At 61.3% G+C, this 18,481-nt stretch overlaps 1 protein-coding gene across 1 annotated transcript in view; it reads right to left on the bottom strand.

Moving 5' to 3' along the window:
• Positions 1 to 10,146: 10,146 nt before the first annotated feature.
• ZFPM1 (zinc finger protein, FOG family member 1) overlaps positions 10,147 to 18,481 on the bottom strand; it is an 80,037-nt gene continuing 71,702 nt past the window's right edge. Inside the window, exons 7-10 of the mRNA XM_033219312.1 lie at positions 14,890 to 15,123; positions 14,400 to 14,495; positions 14,175 to 14,321; positions 10,147 to 13,962 (exon numbers count right to left, since the gene is read on the bottom strand). Coding sequence (XP_033075203.1) covers positions 12,146 to 13,962; positions 14,175 to 14,321; positions 14,400 to 14,495; positions 14,890 to 15,123 — 2,294 coding nt within the window. The 3' untranslated portion in view covers positions 10,147 to 12,145. The remainder of the gene's footprint in view (positions 13,963 to 14,174; positions 14,322 to 14,399; positions 14,496 to 14,889; positions 15,124 to 18,481) is intronic.

Below are 18,481 nucleotides of genomic sequence, written 5' to 3'. Positions count from 1 at the left end.
CCCGGTCATCCTTCTGGCCACAGGATGTCCTGCCTCTTCTATGCCTCCTGGGTCTCGGGGGAACCAAGGGTCCTGGAGGGGAACTGTGCAGTCTCACGGCTCAAAAGGGCCAAGGTGGGGTGAGGCCAGGGTGTCTGCAGCCCGAGCACATACATATAAGCTTCATGCTTGGGCAGTCCTCACCCTCCGTCCCCTCACCTTCCTCACCCTCCGTCCCCTCACCTTCCTCACCCTCCGTCCTCACCTTCCTCACCCTCCGTCCCCTCACTTCCTCACCCTCCGTCCCCTCACCTTCCTCACCCTCCGTCCCCTCACCTTCCTCACCCTCCGTCCCCTCACCTTCCTCACCCTCCGTCCCCTCACCTTCCTCACCCTCCGTCCCCTCACCTTCCTCACCCTCCGTCCCCTCACCTTCCTCACCCTCCGTCCCCTCACCTTCCTCACCCTCCGTCCCCTCACCTTCCTCACACTCCGTCCCCTCACCTTCCTCACACTCCGTCCCCTCACCTTCCTCACACTCCGTCCCCTCACGTTCCTCGCCCTCTGTCCCCTCACCTTCCTCGCCCTCCATCCCCTCACCTTCCTCACGCTCTGTCCCGTCATCTTCCTCACCCTCTGTCCCCCACCTTCCTCACGCTCTGTTCCCTCACCTTCCTCGCCCCCGTCCCCTCACCTTCCTCACACTCTGTCCCCTCACCTTCCTCACGCTCTGTCCCCCACCTTCCTCGCCCTTTGTTCCCTCACCTTCCTCACCCTCTGTTTTCTCACCTTCAAAATGAGCAGAACGGTGCAGGGATGGGCAATGGGTCTGGACAGGCGTTTCCCCAAAGACACACGGTGGCCAGTGAGCACGGGGAAGGCTGCATGGCGCTGCCCGTCACTGGAGAATGCAGATCACAGCCCCAGTGAGATGCCCCTCACATGCATTCGGGAGGCTGAAGTCAGACAGTACCCCAGCGTAGGTTGGTGGGATGTGGAGACCTGGCAAGCACTGCTGGTGGGAACAGCAAATACTGTGGCTGGTGTGGAAAGCAGGGTGACAGCGCCTCAAAAGCTAAACCTCAGGCCTGGGTGCAGTGGCTCATGCCTGTAATCCCAGCACTTTGGGAGGTGGGAAGATTGCTTAAGTAGGGAGGTGGAGACCAGATTGGGCAACATAGTGAGATGCTGTCTCTACAAAAAGTAAAAAAAATTAGCTGGGAATGGTGGTGCGCATTCGTGGTCATTGGCGCCTGTGGTCATCGGCACCCAGGAGGCTGAGGTGGGAGGACCCCTTGAGCTCAGGAGGTTGAGGCTGCTGTGCGCCGTGTTGGCACCTGTTCCTTTGATTGGAGAGAGATGATTTCCTCATGCTGGTTGGAGACCGGAGCATCCCATGTTCATGCTTTCTGAACTTTTATCTGACTTTACTTGTATTATTATTATTGCAAGGGTATAAACAAAAATAGATGCAAGATAGTCGGGCACAGGACCCCTCCCCCCAGCTTATGAGGTGCCACTGGGATCTTTTTGCAGCCCTGGGAGGGCCTCTCTGTCCTCTCTGTCCTGTGTCCCACCCTACTCCAAGTCCCTGCTGTCCTGAGTCGGGTGCAGCAGCCTCCAGGAGCCTCCTGTGGCCGCAACGAATCCACAAAGTTTGTGGCTTGCAACAAACACACCGATTCCCTCACGCTCTGAGGGTGGCACTGACGTGGGTCTCGCTGACGCGGGTCTCACTGGCTGAGGTCAAGACGTGAGCAGGGCTGGCCCCAGCTGGGAACTCCCGAGGAGAACCAGCTCCTTGTTCTGGAAGCCTCCCCGTTCCTTGGCTCACGGCCCCTCCCCCATCTTCAAAGCCCATGGAGTCCTCCCATCCCACCTCTCTGCTGTTCTCTCCTGACCCCTCTTCCACTGATAAGAACCTTGTGATTCCACTGTGCCCGCCGGGATGATCCAGGGTGATCTCCGTATCTCGGGTCAGCTGATGAGCAACCCCAACTTACCCTGCAGCCTTAACTCCCCTCTGCTGCATGAGGCTGCAGCCTTCACAGGTTCACCCTGGGGATGAAAACACAGGCATCTTTGGGGCCGTTCTTCTGCCGGCCACCCCTCCCCGGCATCGTTGTCTATGTCTGCTGCCTGGATTTGAAGCCGGTGCATGTGTGCACCTGAGTGGGCCTGCATCTCCTCGCAGCATCCACGCTAAGATTCCTTGTGCTAACTCACAGAGCCAGGCGTGGTAGCGCAGGCCTGTAATCCCAGCTGCTCAGGAGGCTGAAGCTGGAGAATCGCTTGAACCTGGGAGGCAGAGGTTGTAGTGAGCCAAGATTGAGCCACTGCACTCCAGCCTGGCGACAGAACGAGACTCCATCTCAAAAAACAAAACAAAACAAAAAAGAAACCCCCCAAAAACTAAGCAGTTAGACTGTGTGTTATCATGTGCTGATGTTTATTATTTACTGAACTTGGGATTAACTGACTTCTTTGTCAACAAGGTCTAAACCAAGCCACACACCCTCATGGCAGCCTCTTCCAAGTCTGAGGTTTGGTGAGGGAGGGTGAGTGCAGCCCTGAAGTGGGAGCCACTGAAGCACAAAGCATGATGTGAGCAGGAGCACAGCTTCCTCCAGCCACTGCAGACATTGCATCAAAAATTGCCTCAGTGTTGGCCAGGCGCGGTGGCTCATGCCTGTAATCCAAGCACTTTGGAAGGCTGAGGTGGGAGGACAGATTGAGCACAGGAGTTCGCAGGCCAGCCTGGGCACTATAGTGAGTATAGTCTCTTATTTTATTTATTGATTTATTTTTCAGACCGAGTCGGGCTCTGTCGCCCAGGCTGGAGTGCAGTGGCGTGATCTCAGCTCACTGCAAGCTCCGCCTCCTGGGTTCATGCCATTCTCCTGCCTCAGCCTCTGGGACTTTATCAGTAGCTGGGACTACAGGCGCCCGCCACCACGCCTGGCTAATTTTTGTATTTTTAGTAGAGACGGGGTTTCACCGTGTTAGCCAGGATGGTCTCGATCTCCTGATCTCGTGATCCACCTGCCTCAGCCTCCCAAAGTGCTGGGATTACAGGCGTGAACCACTGCTCCCGGCCCCTGTCTCTTATTAATAAAATTTTTATAATAAAGAAATTGCCTTGGTGTGTTCTGTGGTGGTGTCTGTGATTGTGGGAACCAGTTTCCTTTTCCTCGGCTATTTTCAAATTTCACTGGTCCTTTAAAAAAACACACAGTAGAACTTTAAAATAACAACAACTAAAGTCGTACACGGACACCCAACAAACACCACAGCTCCTGATGGTGTGAAAAGTGGCTTTTGACTCACAGGGACTCAGGGCTGCACTGAGCAGTTTGCAAAGCTCAGCTCCAATGATCATGGGGTGTGAACGGACTCGCCAAGGCTACCTGCACGAAGCCACAAGTGCAGCCCACAATGATGAATCTTTGGTAGTGTTTTTTGTTTTTGTTTTGTTTTGTTTTGTTTTTGAGATGGAGTCTGGCTCTGTCGCTCAGACTGGAGTGCAGTGGCGCGATCTCGGCTCACTGCAAGCTCCACCACCCGGGTTCACGCCATTCTCCTGCCTCAGCCTCCTGAGTAGTGGGACTACAAGTGCCCGCCACCACGCCCGGCTAATTTTTTGTGTTTTTAGCAGAGACGGGGTTTCACCATGTTAGCCAGGATGGTCTCGATCTCCCGACCTCGTGATCTGCCCGCCTTGGCCTCCCAAAGTGCTGGGATTATAGGTATGAGCCACCACGCCTGGCCTGTTTTTTGTTTTTTTAGACAGAGTCTCGCTCTGTTGTCCAAGCTGGAGCACAGTGGTGCGATCTTGGCTCACTGCAACCTCCGCCTCCCAGATTCAAGTGACTCTCCCACCTCCGCCTCCCGAGCAGCTGGTACTACAGGCGCCTGCCACCATACCTGGCTGATTTTTGTATTTTTAGTAGAGATGGGGTTTCACCATATTGGCCAGGCTGGTCTCGATCTCCTGACCTTGTGATCTGCCTGCCTCGGTCTCCCAAAATGCTGGGATTACAGGTGTGAGCCACCGTGCCCGGCCTAGCCCATCTTCGAAGAATGAGAAAAGTGAGCCATCAAGCTGGATGGAGTGTCCCATCAACTTCTCATTCAAGAATTATGGCACAATAAAGGCTTTTCAGATAAAACAGGAGTATAGTTTTGCACAGCCAGACCCTCATTAATGGAACATCGACAGAATGCTATTAAGGAAGAAAGAACGTAATGCCAGGAAGTTGTGCTGGGATGGCTTGTGACCCAGCCCCACCATCCGTCGCCAGGCGGCATTTGAGGGGGCTGCACCTGCCTGCCAGGTGCGCTGGAGCTGCCTATCCACCTGCTGCTGGCACCTGGTGCCTCCCATTCCCGCACCACCCATCCAGTAGGTGCGAGCCACATCTCTTCATTTATAATTCGCCCTCCCCTGACAACGTCTTCCCACCAGGCTCCTCCCCATCTCTGGCCTTCTTGTGGGACGTGCAGACACTGGATCCCAAGCCAGGACTCGAAACTTCAAGCCCAGGCTGTGGAGACTTCCTTGCCACCTCCATGTTTGATTCTGGAAAGAAGGAGGGGCCAGCTTTCTGGCCCTTCCCACTAGATGGCAGGAGGGAGACTTGCTGGCTCTGTGCCCCTTCGGAGCCCCCATTTGGCAGGGTCTAACGAGTAGTGCAGCCAGCTGGTTAATGGGGAGAACCTGGGGGGAGGTGACAGCAGCCAGAGTGACAGTTGCCCAACAACCCATGTGCCCAGGCCAGGCAGGCTGGTGGGGGAGATGCGTTGCAGGGGGCATGAGAGCACAGCCCATGGGGAGGGCCCCCAGCCTCTTGAGAGGCCCATGCCTGCTTTCCATAGCCAGAGACCCTGTTAGGGCCAAGGGCGGGCCACCTACACGCAGCCTCCGAGCTGTTCTGAGGTCGGAAACCAGGACTTTTCCGGTCACAACCTTGCTGACCAAAACGTGATCTGGTCCAGAAAGGATAAAGTAAGGAAAGCAGCAGGAACCAGCAGATGGCGAGTAAGGTGATCCCTAGCTGCCTGGTTCTCTGGCATAACACAGTCCCACCAGCACCATGACAGTTTCCAAATACCATGGCAACGGCCTGGAAGTTACCACCGCTCTACATGGCAATGACAGGGAAGTTATTGTCCCTTGCCTAGAAAGTTCTAAGTAACAGCCGGGTGCGGTGCTTGTGCCTGTAATGCCAGCACTGTGGGAGGCCAAGGCAGGTGGATCACCTGAGGTCCGCAGTTCGAGACCAGCCTGACCAACATGGTGAAACCCTGTCTCTACTTAAAATACAAAACTTAGCCGGGCGTGGTGGCAGGCTCCTGTAATCCCAGCTACTTGGGAGGCTGAGGCAGGAGAATCGCTTGAACCCGGGAGGTGGAGGTTGCAGTGAGCCAAGATCATGCCACTGCACTCCAGCCTGGGTGACAGAGGAAGACTCTGTCTCAAAAAAAAAAAAAAAAAAGTCCTAAGTAACCTGCTCCTCAATTTGCATTAACCCATCCTTTAATTGGCATGTAATCGAAAGTGAGTTTAAGTGGTTATAAATACAGTTGCCAGAGTACAGTGGACTCTGGGTGCACTGCCAGGGAGTTAGCCTTGCTCTGCAATGAGTAAAACTGTTCAGTAACAGACTGCTGCCATCTGACACCCCAGCCTGCCCTTGAATTCTTTCCTGGCTAAGCGTCCATTGCGTGGCCCACCTGTCCTGCATCAAGAAGAGAATCGAGGCCACGTGCTGCCGGCTCATGGCAATAACAGGGCATGTGGGGCTTGGGTCTCTGCCTCAGGCTGGTGGCAGATGCCCATGAGAGCATATGAGACCTTCTCTGAGCCATCAGTGGCCTCCTGGGGGGAGCTGGACTCTGCAGGAGGAGCCCAGAATTTCAGACTGGAGTTAGGGTGTGTGCCATGCCTGCTCCAGCTTCTCCCGGCTGCTTGGGGCTTGTGGTTCAACATGGAGGACTAGGATTGGCCAGGACACCAAGGCCCTCTTCACCCTTCCCTGCCCCTTTGCACATCCTGCCTGCATATACCACATTCTCCTAGGCATTCCTTCAGCCTCAGCCTGTGCCCTGCGTTTGAGGGTGGGGCTACTGCCCTCGACACCCTGTTCACCAGGAGCGTCAGAGAAGGGGAGGGCCAAGCATGCACTCTGCGCAGGGCAGGACATGGCCCCTGGGCAGAGATCTGGGTCCGGCTCTCTCCCTGCCCTGTCCCTGCCTCAGCTGACGAAGGCCTGGCGAGCAGGGCTGTGTCTGCTCCTGCTGGTGAGCTAGTGAGGTCGGCGCCCACGGTCTGGGCACCTGCTGTGTGTGCAGTTCTCACACCTGCCAGAGAGCAATCTGCTGGGAGCTGGTTCAATGCAGATTCCCAGGCCCTGGCTGGCAGGGAGGGAAGCAGCCAGACAGAACTACACTTTGGTCAGCGCCGCGGAGGCCGGGGGCTCTGAGGGGACCCTGGGGCCAGATGGGGAGGCCACGCCACGCCACCACGTGCAGGACAGGGCTTGCGCTGTGGGTTTCCCTTGCATCTTGATGGTCACTCCTGTGACCCTGGGCAAGTCGCCGTGCCTGTGAGCCCCCTGCTCCCTGCCCAAGGACAGCATCAGAGGATGTGCCTCCAGGGTCGTGTTGGAAGCAGCCTGGAACAGCCCCGTGAGGTTGGGATTCTGCCGGGTTCGCCACTCTCTCCAGGTCCGGGCCCCCGGCCGTCTGGTGGCCAAGCTCCTCCCGGATGGCCTCCCCTGTCCTTCCCTCACTGTGGAAAAGGATGCTGAGAGGCCTCCTGCTCTGCACCTCCCTCGTCCATGCGTCCTGCCCTAACCCTAACCCCAGCCTGGAGCTCCCGACCCTCCCTGCCCCTGCCTGGCTCACCTTTGAGACACTCCCAGCCCGAGGTCCCGAGGAGAGTTTTGTCCACAGCCACACGGTTTGCTGTTCTCTTCATCTCTCCCAGGTGCCTCCAAGGAGGAGGGGGTTGGGTGTTGAGGGGGTGGGGCTGCCTCCTCCCACCCTTCCTCCCTCCCCCTCTGCAACGCCCCTGCAGATGCCTCCTGGCGTCCTGAGGCTCCACCTGAGACTCCAAAGCTGGGCTCTCCCAGGGGTAGGCTGGGGGAGGAGCAGGTGGGGACGGGTTTTCAGAGCAGACCCATCCGATGGTTGTCGGCTCATGCAGCCCCCCAGCCACAGATGATGTCCTGCTCTGCATGTTGGTGTCCTGGTGTGGGAGACAGGGCCAGCAGCCGGGGCCCTGTCCATTCCCACTCTTCCTCAGGCAGGCTGGGGTGGGCTTCTGCTAGGCCTGAGCTTTCTGTAAGCCAGGGCCTGGCTGGGAGCCAGAACCCAGCGGTATGGCTGGTGGTCGAGAATGCTTGGGTGCTGAAAGCCGGCAGCGGGACGTGCCCCGGCCCAGCTGTGCCCACCAGGTGCCTGGGCAGGAGGCGTGTCCCGATGGAACCTTGGTGCCCTCGTGCACAGTCAGGGCACCCAGCCCATGGTGTGGCTGAGAGGCCAGACGCTGTGCCTAGCAGATAAAGGGGCCTCAGGAGGGCGAGGCTGCCCTGCATTGTCTCGTGGACATTGAGTCCCAAGTGGTGTGAGGGACTCCGGGCAGGCTGGGCTGACCCTGCCTAGGGGTTGCCAGCCTGCATGCGGCTTTGGGCCGTACGCAGCTCAGATAGAAGGAGGCAGGAGCCCTCCCGGAAGGAGGAGGGTGGAGGTGGGAGGCCGATCCTGTGCAGGGCAGGGGAGAGGCACAGCCTGGCTGGGGAGCCCCAAGGGGGAACTTTTAAGCCAGTCTTGAGGGAAGAAGGAGTTTCACAGGTAAAGGTGGGGGGAGGGGGGAGGGGGAGGGGGAAGTGGGGAATGGGGAGGGAGGAGGAGTCAGGGGGGAGGGGGGAGGGAGCAGCTTGGAACGCAGGGGTCCGAGCAGCTCAGGTCACACATGGGACTCAGTGGACAGTGTGACTGGAGAGTGGGCTGTGATGGTGGCTGTGCGCCATGTGCCACGAGTGGACCGTGTGGCTGTGACAGTGGGACTGACTGCTGGGCATGGGGAGGGGTTGGCTGTTTTGTCTGTGGTCCACACACACCCTTGTGACTTCAATGGATGCAGACCCCTCCTCGGTGCCAGCCACTTGTGGGTGCCTGGGAGGCAGAGGTCCAGCAGGCGCAGCCCCAGCTTTCACAGGAGACAGGCCAGTAGGCAACGGGCAAGAGGACAGAGATGCAGAGTGACCGTTCCTACACGGAGTGAGCCGGGGACAGAGATACAGAGTGACCGTTCCCACACGGGGTGAGCCGGGGACAGAGATGCAGTGACCGTTCCTACACGGGAAGTGAGCCGTGGACAGGTCTGAGGGCCAGATAAGCTGAAAGCCGGATGACAAGGGCAGCCTTGGAGGAGGAAAGAGGGCATTAGGAGGCACTGCTGGGAGCGGCCAGCTGCAGCAGGGGGTCCAGAGGGCGGTGGACTTAGCGGGGTCGGGGGCTGCTCTAAGGAGAGGCCACCGTCGGGAGGCTCCTCTCCTCTGTGCTGAGGCAGAGAAGGGGGACTTCTGGATCTTTGAAGGTGGGGCCAGTAACGAAGGGGTTTCACATGTGAAGCACAGGTACCCGGGGTCGGGGCTGGGCCTCAGAGCAGGGGAGAGGGGAGTGGTGGCAGCTGTGTGGGGAGTGGACCCTTGAGATTTGGAAGCGGCTGTTCAGAGAGACCCAAGGGTGAAGTCTCAGGCCTGGGAGTCGGCGATGGTGGATGGGTTTGGGAAGCGGTGGGTTTTGGACAAATCAAGCATTGCTTTGACAATGAAGGGTGAGTAGGCAAGGCTGGTGCTCTTCACCTTGAGGGGCGGGGGCCAGTGAGGACGCCTGTGCAGGTGAGGGGAGGAGATAGTGAGCCAGGGGCATGCTTGCACAGGTAAGGGGAGACAGGTGGCTGAGAGGACACCTGTACAGGTGTGGGGAGACAGGTGGGCTGGTGGGGGGGGAAGCCTGCGCAGGTGTGGGGAGACAGGTGGGCTGGCGGGGGGGGGGGGGGAAGCCTGCGCAGCTGTGGGGAGACAGGTGGGCTGGCGGGGGCGGGGAAGCCTGCGCAGGTGTGGGGAGACAGGTGGGCTGGCGGGGGGCGGGGAGCCTGCACAGGTGTGGGCAGAAGTCACAGGTGTGTGGGGGGTGCAGTCACTCCTGGTACATCAAGGGCCTGGAGGGACACCGGGGCTGTAGGTCTGCAGGTGCAGGGCTGAGAGTCCGGTGGCTGGACTAGAGAGTTAGTGGAGAGAAGACCATGAGCCCACCCCAGGAGTGTGGAGGGAGAACTTCAAGGGGAGACTGGGGCAGACTCAGAGCCTTGAACCTGGCGCAGCAGAGAACCAGCTGCGGCGGGGTGAGGGGGCATCTGCGAGCAGGGCTGGCAGCTTCCTGGGGAAGAGTCGGGAGAAGGCCTGGGCCACCACCGAGTCAGTGGCTGCAGGGGAGGCATAGGGTGGAGGTCCAGGTGGGGGTCTGGTCGGGGGGGACTGGGGTGATGGCTTGAGGGAGTAGGGGTGACTGATGGCGTCTGCCAGGTGTGGGGGCCCCAGGGTCTGTGCAGAAGGCGTGAGCCAGAAGCGAGTCCTGGGTGCAGTGGGGACGGACTCTGGCCGCACGCGAACTACCTGGGATGGGCGAGGGCAGCGGTACCCAGCCCTGCATGGTAGGGGCAGTGGGGGGTCATGCAAGCCAGGAAAGGTGCAGGGCCCTTCATGAGGCTCAGTGTGCTGCCCTAACGCTTTGCGTCCGGGCCATGGTGGGGCTCTCTGGGGTGACTGCAGGTCTGGGTCCCAGTCACAGGGTCCTTGCTTTCCAGTCCAGGCCACGGCGGGGCCCTCTCCGGGGTGACTTCAGGTCTGGGTCCCGGTCACAAGGTCCTTGTTGCCTGAGGTGAGCTCAGAAAGGGCTGCAGGGCCCAGGAACTCCCACTCCTGTGGTGCAGGGTGGGTTTGTGCAGCGCTGCTGGGCTCTGTCTTCCAGCCTCTCCTCTGTGTCTCCCATTACGGGGCCTCACTTGGTCAGGTTTGGGGTGGGGCTCAAGGTGGGTGAGGACGCTGGAGTTTTCTTCCCCTTTGAGCACCTGTCGCTCACCAGACTGTATCCTTCAAGTTTCTAGGCACCTTTAAGAAGTTTACTTTTAAATGAACACACAGTGACATCTCCCACCAAGGTTTCTATTTCTTAGAACATCTTGTACCCTCTGCCTGCACCTGGGGAGGACCTGGGGGCAGAGCCTCCTGAACCCTCCATGCAAATTCATGTAGAACAATGCAAATGTGAGCAGGCTGAGGGGTCCGTGCCTCCCGTCCCCATTATCACCTGGCCTTCAACAAAAGGGGTGTCTGTGAGGAAAAGAAGCTCAGGCCCCTGGGAGGCGGTGGGAGCCCTGTCTGTCTAGTGGCTTTGGCCACAGGCCCCATCTGGCCAGACACCCTAGTGGGCAGGTGGACAAAGGCATCAGAGACCACTGAAAGCATTGCAGACCCAGGCCCAGGAGCTGCGGGCAGGAGAGTGAGCCCTGGACTGGCTGGGAAGTGCCTCGGGCTTCTGAGGCGAGACCACTGCCTCATTTGCTTGCACTCACCAGGGCTGCTGGGCAAAGCTAAAAAAACTGCAGCTAGTTCAAGCAGAGCTGGAAATGGGCTGGGAATGGTGGCTCACGCCTGTAGCCCTAATGCTTTGGGAGGCTGAGGCTGGAGGAGCACTGGCGGTCAGGAGTTTGAGACCATCTTGGGCAAGACCTTGTCTCTATAAAAATTTGTTAAGTTAGCCAGGTGTGGTGGGTCAAGCCTGTAGTCCCAGCTAGTCGGGAGGCTGAGGCAGGAAGATGGTTTCGGCCCAGGAGTTTGAGGCTGCAGGTGACTTATGATCATGCCACTGAACTCCAGCCTGGGGAACAGAGCATGACCTCAGCTCTAAAAAAAAAACAGGGTTGGCCAGCCTGGGCAACATAGCAAGACACCATTTCTACAAAAAACATGAAAATTAGCTGGGGATGGTAGTGTACACCTGGAGCCCCAGCTACTCAGGAGGCTGAGGTGGGAGGATCACTTGAGGCCACGAGGTCAAGGCTGCAGTGAGCTGTGAGTGTGCCACTGCACTCCAGCCTGGCCAAGAGAGTGAGACCCTGTTTCCAAAAATAAAAAAATAAAGTGACGTTGGGAATGGAGAAATGTTCTCGTTCTCCAGTGAGAAAGCACGCTGGAGGCTGCCCACAGCCGCCCAGCTGCAAACGGCAAGGCGATGCCCTGGCTCACTGTGGTCAGCCACGTATTCCCTCAGTGTGGTCAGCCCAGCACGGCAGGGAAGACAGGGTGGGGTGCCCCGGCCCTTGCACCGACTCCGCCACCACACAGCTGTCCCCAGCCCTGGTTCTGAGGGAGAGGGGCACCCTCCAGTGAGCATCAGGACCCCCTCAAGGCCAGGGAACGCTTTGCCCTTGCTTTTCCTCTCCTGTCCACCTACTCGCCCGTTCTACCCCTCCTTGGCGACCACAGGGCTTCATCCTCCCCAGAGCGCCCCCACCCCTGCCATCCCTGGTGGTCTGTGACTGGATGGGGGACATCGGACCCCCAGGACCATGCAGGGTTGGGGGATGGTCAGCCAGGACAGTGCCCTTCCCTTCTGTGTCTGGTGGCCAAGTAGGCCGCAGAGAGGGTCAGCAGTGCGGAGGCTGCCCTCCCTAGGGGTTCATGGACAGGGGTGGGGTTGAGTGGGCCCAGAGCGGCTGGCCCTGCAGTGGTTCAGTGTGTGCTGTGGTCTCCAACCTGAGGCTCGGCCTAGCTCTTAGCACCACCTGCGGTGTGACTCCGCCAGGGGCCCAGCCACTCTGGGCCGCAGGGGCCTGTGTACAAACCGGGGGTGGAGGTGACGCTGGCTGCGTGTGCCCGCCGGCTCAGAGAACTAGGCTGGTCCACCACCATGCTCATCAAACTGTACTTCTTTATTAAGTGCCAAGGGTCCAGGCGGGCGCTGTCCCTTGCGAGCCCCTCCGCCGAGGCCTGTGCGCGGCGGGGTTCCCAGGAGCGAGAGTCCGTACGGCCTGGGGTCGGACCCCCCCCGCCTCGCCGGGGGGCGTGCAAAGCGTCTGCGGCTGTAGTGTGGGCGCTCACTTCACGTGCTCGGCGGCGTGCGAGGAGCAGTAATACTTCTTGTGGGCGATGAAGGTGGACAGGCTGCTGAACTTGATGTTGCAAAGGCGGCAGTACCGGTGGTTGCCGTTGGGTAGGGGCGCCGGCGTGCCCTTGCTGGGGGTCTGGACGCCCTTGTCCGAGTAGGAGGCGGGCGCCGGCGGGGCGGGCACGGCCTCCGGCGCGGCGGCCGGAGACGGGGGCGGGCCCGGCGGCGGCTCCTGGAGCTCCGGGCCGAGGCCGTCCCGGGGGCCGCGGGGCTCGGGCTGCGGGGAGGCGGCGGGCGCAGGTGCCGGCGAGGGGCCGCGGTCGGCCGGCGTCCGGGCCTCGACCCCCGGGCCGGCCAGGGGTGCGCCGAGCAGCAAGCCGTGCGCCAGGCGGAAATGCTCCAGCAGGTCCCCGCGCACCGGGCCGTTCGGGGGGCAGTAGGGGCAGGCGGCGGCGGGGAGGCCGAGCGCGCCGGGCGGTAGCGCAGCGGGGCACGAGTACTTCTTGTGCGCCAGGTAGGCCTCGAGGCTGTGGAAGCTCACGCGGCAGGCCGTGCACTCGTGGTAGTCGGCCAGCGCTGGTGCCGAGGCTCCGGGGTGCGGGCGCCGCGGCTTCTTGCTTAGGTCGATGGGACCGTCGGCCGCTGGGCCTGGCGAGCGCGCAGGAGCGGTGCCGTGGCCGCTTCCGCTTCCGGGCCGCGGCGACTCGGGCGCGGGGGCGTGGCCAGGCGGCGGGGGGGGCGGGGCGCCGGCCGCGTGCAGCTCGTAGAGCTTGCGGCGTCTGCGCGTGCGCACGGGCGCGACTGGGGCGGGGGCCGGGGGCGCGGCCGGCCCGGGGGTTCCCGGGGGCGCGGCCGGGCGGCGCGGCGGCGGGTCGTGGCGCGAGGCGCAGTAGTAGCGCTTGTGCACGCTGTAGGTCTCGTGGCGGCTGAAGCGGATGTTGCAGGCCTCGCACAGCGTGCGGCTGGGGTCGTCCTCCGCGTCGTCCACAGAGCTACCCGGGCTCTGGCTGTCCTCGCTGCCCCGGCCGCCCGCGCCGTCCTCGGGCGTGGCCGCACCCCCGGCCCCGTCCTCGCGCACTCCGGGGCCCGGGGACGAGCGCGGCGCGTCGGGCTCGGCGGGCGGGCAGGGGCGCGCGGGCCGGGCCGGGAGGCGCCTGGGCCTGCGCGCGGCGGGCGCGTCCTCGGGCGCGCGGCGGCCCGAGCAGTAGAGGCGCTTGTGCACGTAGTAGTTGTTGACGTTGCTAAAGGTGATCTCGCACTCGAAGCACGTAGCGCCCTTGGGGGCCCCCGCGAAGAGCCCGGTCTGCGCGCCGCCGGCTCCCGCGCCCGCGCCTTGCTGCAGCCTGCTGTGCACCAGCTCGGACATCTTGGCCAGGATCTCCGAGGCTGGGGGCGCCGCATCGGGCCCGAACACGTACTGCGGCAGGAACAGGGCCCCGGCCAGGCCCAGCTCGCCTGGCACCGGGCTGGAGCCCGGCGTGGGGCTGGACAGCTCAGCCTTCACCCTGGCCGGGGCGGGGCTGCGCGGCGACGGCGTCCGCGACGGGGCCTGGGGCCCAGGCTCTCCGGTGCCCGGGGCACGGGCGGCCTCCGGCTCCTCCACCGCCTCCACCTTGATGCTCCTGGGGGCCGCCGGGGGCTCGCTGCTGCCTCCATTCTGGGGGGCCGCTCTGGTCTCTCCGTTGGTGGCCTCTGCCAGGGCCTTTTTGTCCAGTCCTGGCGATGGGGTGAGCGCCAGACCCAGGTCCGCGGAGGCCAGGGGGCCGTGCAGGGCCGTATGCTGCTGCTGGAAGCTACCCAGACTGTCTGCAGAGAGACCGCGGGGGTGGCACCTCAGGCCTGGGGCAAGACTTGGCGGGTCAGAGCTGAAAGGCGAGCTCCGGGATGGGAGGGGTGGGCGGAAGTGGTTTAGAGCCAAGGCCGAAATGGACACCCACCTGTCTTGGGCGACAAGCCCGCTCCCTTTCCTCGGCTCAGGGGGCCCAAGGGGCGGGGGCGGCCCCCACAGGGCTGCTCACCTGGGGGCAGCTTGGTTGCTGGGTGTCCGGCCCCTGGCGAGTAGATCTCACCCTTGGAGCCTGGCTGGCAGACCATGTGGTTGGTGACCAGGTGGCTGTAGAGGATGTCCCTTGTGGTGGAGATGAAGCCACAGCTGTGGCAGACACCTGTGGGCCATGACGAGTTGGTCAGGGCCCAGGGCGGAGGGCGGGCCCCATACATCCCCCGGCCCCTGCGGTGCCTACCGCTCAGCGTGTCCGTGTGCACTTTGAGGTGCCGCTCGCAGTTGGCCTTGGTGGTGAAGGCCGACAGGCAGATCAGACACACGAAGGGCCGCTCTCCTGGAACACAGGGCGCATAAGAGCGGTGCCCGGGCCAGCTTGACCTTGGGACTCCAGGGACGAGGAAGGCAACTGGGCCAAGGGCCGTGATCTGTGCCAGAGGGGGGGACCCTGTGCTGAAGGCTCTTTAAACCCCTCCCCCCCTCGGCCCTTTGTCTCTGGGGACTGCAGTGGGCCCAGCCCTCAGCTGACTACCCAGATAGCCCACAGGCTGGCCTGCCTGCTCTGGGCCCCTGCGGGGGTCTTGGGTGTGCTGGAGACCACACAGGTGAATCGTGGCACTGTGGGTGCTGCATGTGGGTTTTCCTGGGTGGCCTGCAGGACTGGGTGGGGAAGCAGCCGGCATCCTGAGGACCCGCGTCCGGGGTGGGGGCTCACCGCTGTGGGGGCTCACCGCTGTGGCTGCGCATATGGATCTCCAGGGAGCTGGCGCTGGGGCAGCTCTTGCGGCACTGGGGGAAGGGGCAGACGCGCTCGTTGGGGTAGGTCTCCTTGGGCTTCTCGTCCGTAGCAGCTGCGGCCGGGGAGCCGGCGCCTTGGCGGCTGGCACAGTAGTAGAGCAAGTGCGCCTGCAGGTTGCGCTCGCTGCGGTACCAGATGCCACAGTCCTTGCAGGGGAAGACGTCTTCTGTGGGGTGGGAAGCAGGCGGGGGCAGGCTGAGGGCCAGCCTGCCAGCCGGGGCAAGGCTGTGGGCGGAGGGAGGGCCTGGCCCTGACGGACCCCACCGTCCTCCCCACCCCCGGAGCTGAGGCTTTGACCCCTCCCTGTAACCATAAGCCTCGTGGATGGTCCTGTGACAGCCCCACTCCGTTCCGTAGATCCCAGAAGCCCTGGGACCTGTGGGGCGTGGGGTCTGAGTGAAGCCCCATGGGTCCCCTTCCAGTGGTGAGCCCCGTAAGGAGACGCTTTGGCCTCATGGGGGCAGAAGGAAGAAGTGGACACTGCTGGGCGAGGCTAGCATCTATGACATACTGGGGTGACCGTGTGGACCCGGGAGGCCGTGGAAGAGGAAACGTGTACAGATGTGCGTGCAGGTGCATGGGAGTGCCAGGCTGCAAAGAAGACCCATGTGCACAGTCTGAGCACTCAGGCACACGATGGCTGCTGACTGGAGTTCGGGGATGTGGGGCATGAGACTAGGAGTGCAGAAGTTAGGAAGCCCCCATGCACCCACACACCTGGGTGGCTCCATGTCAGCGACTGCCTGGCTGCTCAGATTTGCCAAATTCACCACACTGACCCGCATGGGCTGCTTATAACTGTTGAGAGTTTTGGGGGCTTGGACTCTGCTTATAACTGTTGAGAGTTTTGGGGGCTTGCACTCTGCTTATAACTGTTGAGAGTTTTGGGGGCTTGCACTCTGCTTATAACTGTTGAGAGTTTTGGGGGCTTGCACTCTGCTTATAACTGTTGAGAGTTTTGGGGGCTTGCACTCTGCTTATAACTGTTGAGAGTTTTGGGGGCTTGCACTCTGCTTAGGGTGGTTTTGCTAGCGGGGGAGGACTTCTCTGGCATGGTCTCAGTTTGTCTTTATAGCAGTTTAAGGAATGTTCTGTGCCCCAGAGCCCTGCCCCGCCATCTGCCCGTGGCCCCTGGGCTGAAGACACGGAGAGGGAGGGCCTGTTCAGCTTGGCCTTGGCCTCTGTGTGGAACCCAGGGGCCCTGGGATTCCTTATCTGGCTTTCAAGCCCGTTCCACTTAGAGCCCGATGTGATATCTGGTTTCTGCCTCTGCAGGTTAGTGCTGGTTTCTCACCCGGCTTCCCCGACGTTTATCCTGAGTCTGCAGTTAGCACACGGGGTGGCCCGTGCCCCCACGCCCTCCCCCCTGCGGCCTGCTTGCCACCTCTCGCCTCTTGGGAGGAATTTCAGTGCCTGCCTGGGTGAGGTGGCTCTTCTTTCTGCACCTAGTTGTTCTGGCGACTTTTCTGGCTCACGTCTCCCTCCTGTGCTCTTGATTAATGTTTCTCAGGTTCATTTTACTTGGGGGCTGCAGGCAGCTCTGTCCTCTCTCAGCTGAGGCCTTGAGCTGGGTCCCAGATCTGGGAGGCCACCGGGTGGGTTTGTTTCTACATCTCCAAGGTTATTGTGGGGGACTGTTGCTGCAGGGATGTGGGGAGAGGGGTTATGGCCATGCAGTTTAGAAAGGCTGCCGCCTGCTGATGACCACAGGCCAAGTCCAGGCAGGTGCCTCTCCAGGCAGGTGCCTCTGCATCCCGCCTCACAGGTGAGACGGGCCTAGAGTGCTGGAGGCTCAAGAATTAAACTGGATCTGACTCTGGAATTGGTTCCTACGGCTCTTCCAGAGCAGCAGCCAAGCAGCGGCTGTGCCCTGGCATCTGCAGAAGTGCTAGGGCAGGATTTAGGAATGCCAACAAGATGTCTTGCCCTCGGTGGTGACCTTCCAAAGCAGCAGCGTTCCCAGGACACTGCTGCCTGGGGATAAGGCATGTCAGACCCACGAGGGGGAAACCGAGGCAGAGGCTGAGCCTGGGGCACCCGCAGCTGCCTCTCAGAGATCGGGAGGTGGTCTCCGCAGGCTGTGTGGGCAAGGACCCGGCTGGAGGATGGGACCGTCACCAGCCTACTGTCCCCACTGTCTCACTGTCTCTATCAGCGGGGCACTCCCCTGGAGTTGGGTCTCCTGGACACCCCGAGACACTACAGGGGCACCCCCTCCCCATCCTGGTGGAGTGTCGCTCTGGCCTCCCATTCCCTCTGTGCCTTCTCCTTCCAGGGAAGAGACGAAGGCAGATGGGGACCCCCTTTGCTCCTGGCTCCTTTCAGTCACCTGTGGCCCATGTTCTCTTTTGCCCTCCTGGCTCCCTGGGGCAGTGGCTTGCCCTGCCCCGACCCAGCCCCCAACCTGGGCTTGGGTGTTGACCTGGCCACTCGGCCCCTTCTCTCCAGTGTCACCAACCATTCCCACCAGCACATAACATGGGTCGTTATGTCCTGGGTACCAGGCACACAAGCCCAGCCCCCCTCTGGCCAGCTGGCCCCTGCTCAGGCCTCCTCTCTGACCCTCCCCAGAGCGGCCTCCGTCAGGGTCATGGCGACCTCTGCACTGTCAGGACCAGCAGTCATTTCTCTGCCGTTGGTCTCGCCATAGCCTGCATGTGGCAGACCACCTGCCGCCCTCCAGGGCCCCCTCTAACCTATCTCAACTCACTCTCTGTCCCTTGGGAGATGTCCTCTGTCCCCTGACTCCAGGGTCCACAGGCCCCAGGGCTCTCTGAGCCTCATCGTTGTCCCTCGACAGACTCTGTGACTTCTCTTGTGCATCTAGCAGGTGTCTTGAGGTCAGGACACTCAAAGAGTGGGGATCTGCTCCCCAGACGACCATATGGGCCGACATCCCCCCAGTGGCCACACCAAAGCCACACACTTGGCCCTGCAGGTCCCTTTGGCCCTAACCACTGGCTGTCTCCACCTACCTCAAGCTGTTTTCACATCTGACTTGCTCACAAGGGTCGCTTTTCATCCAGTTTTGTAACTCTTTGGTCACCAAAGCTAAACCCGAGTCTTACTGTCGCCTCCAAATGTTCTCTGGTGCAGTCCCCATCCCCCTGGGAAGCCCCAGCCGCTGGCTGGAGCCAGACTTGCCATGTGTCCCCTGCATGCCTTGTGCCTATCCACGGTGGCCACATGCTGTCCTCGGCCACACAGGTGCACGGGCGCACCATCACTCTTGGCTAAGTTTTAAAAGTTTTAGCTGACACGGGGTCTTGCTGTGTTGCCCAGTCTGGTCTTGAACTCCTGGGCTCAAACGGTCCTCCTGCCTCGGCCTCCCACAGTGCTGGGATCACAGGTGTGGCTCCTGCACCTGGCTGGGGGTGAGTGACTCCTGATTCCCACAGCCACCCTCAGAGTTTCCGAGAGTGTCACTGCAAGAGTGATGTCTGTTCACTTCAGGCGTCCCCAGGGGCGGCTCTGTCCCCAGGGACATGCGGCCACATGTAGAGAGATTTTGGTGGCAGGTGCCT

The sequence above is a fragment of the Trachypithecus francoisi genome, unplaced genomic scaffold, assembly GCF_009764315.1.
Source record: "Trachypithecus francoisi isolate TF-2019V2 unplaced genomic scaffold, Tfra_2.0 Lachesis_group10, whole genome shotgun sequence".
Lineage (NCBI taxonomy): Eukaryota > Metazoa > Chordata > Mammalia > Primates > Cercopithecidae > Trachypithecus > Trachypithecus francoisi.
The sequence above is the reverse complement of the archived record's forward strand: the minus strand, read 5'-3'. Positions and strand labels throughout refer to the sequence as shown.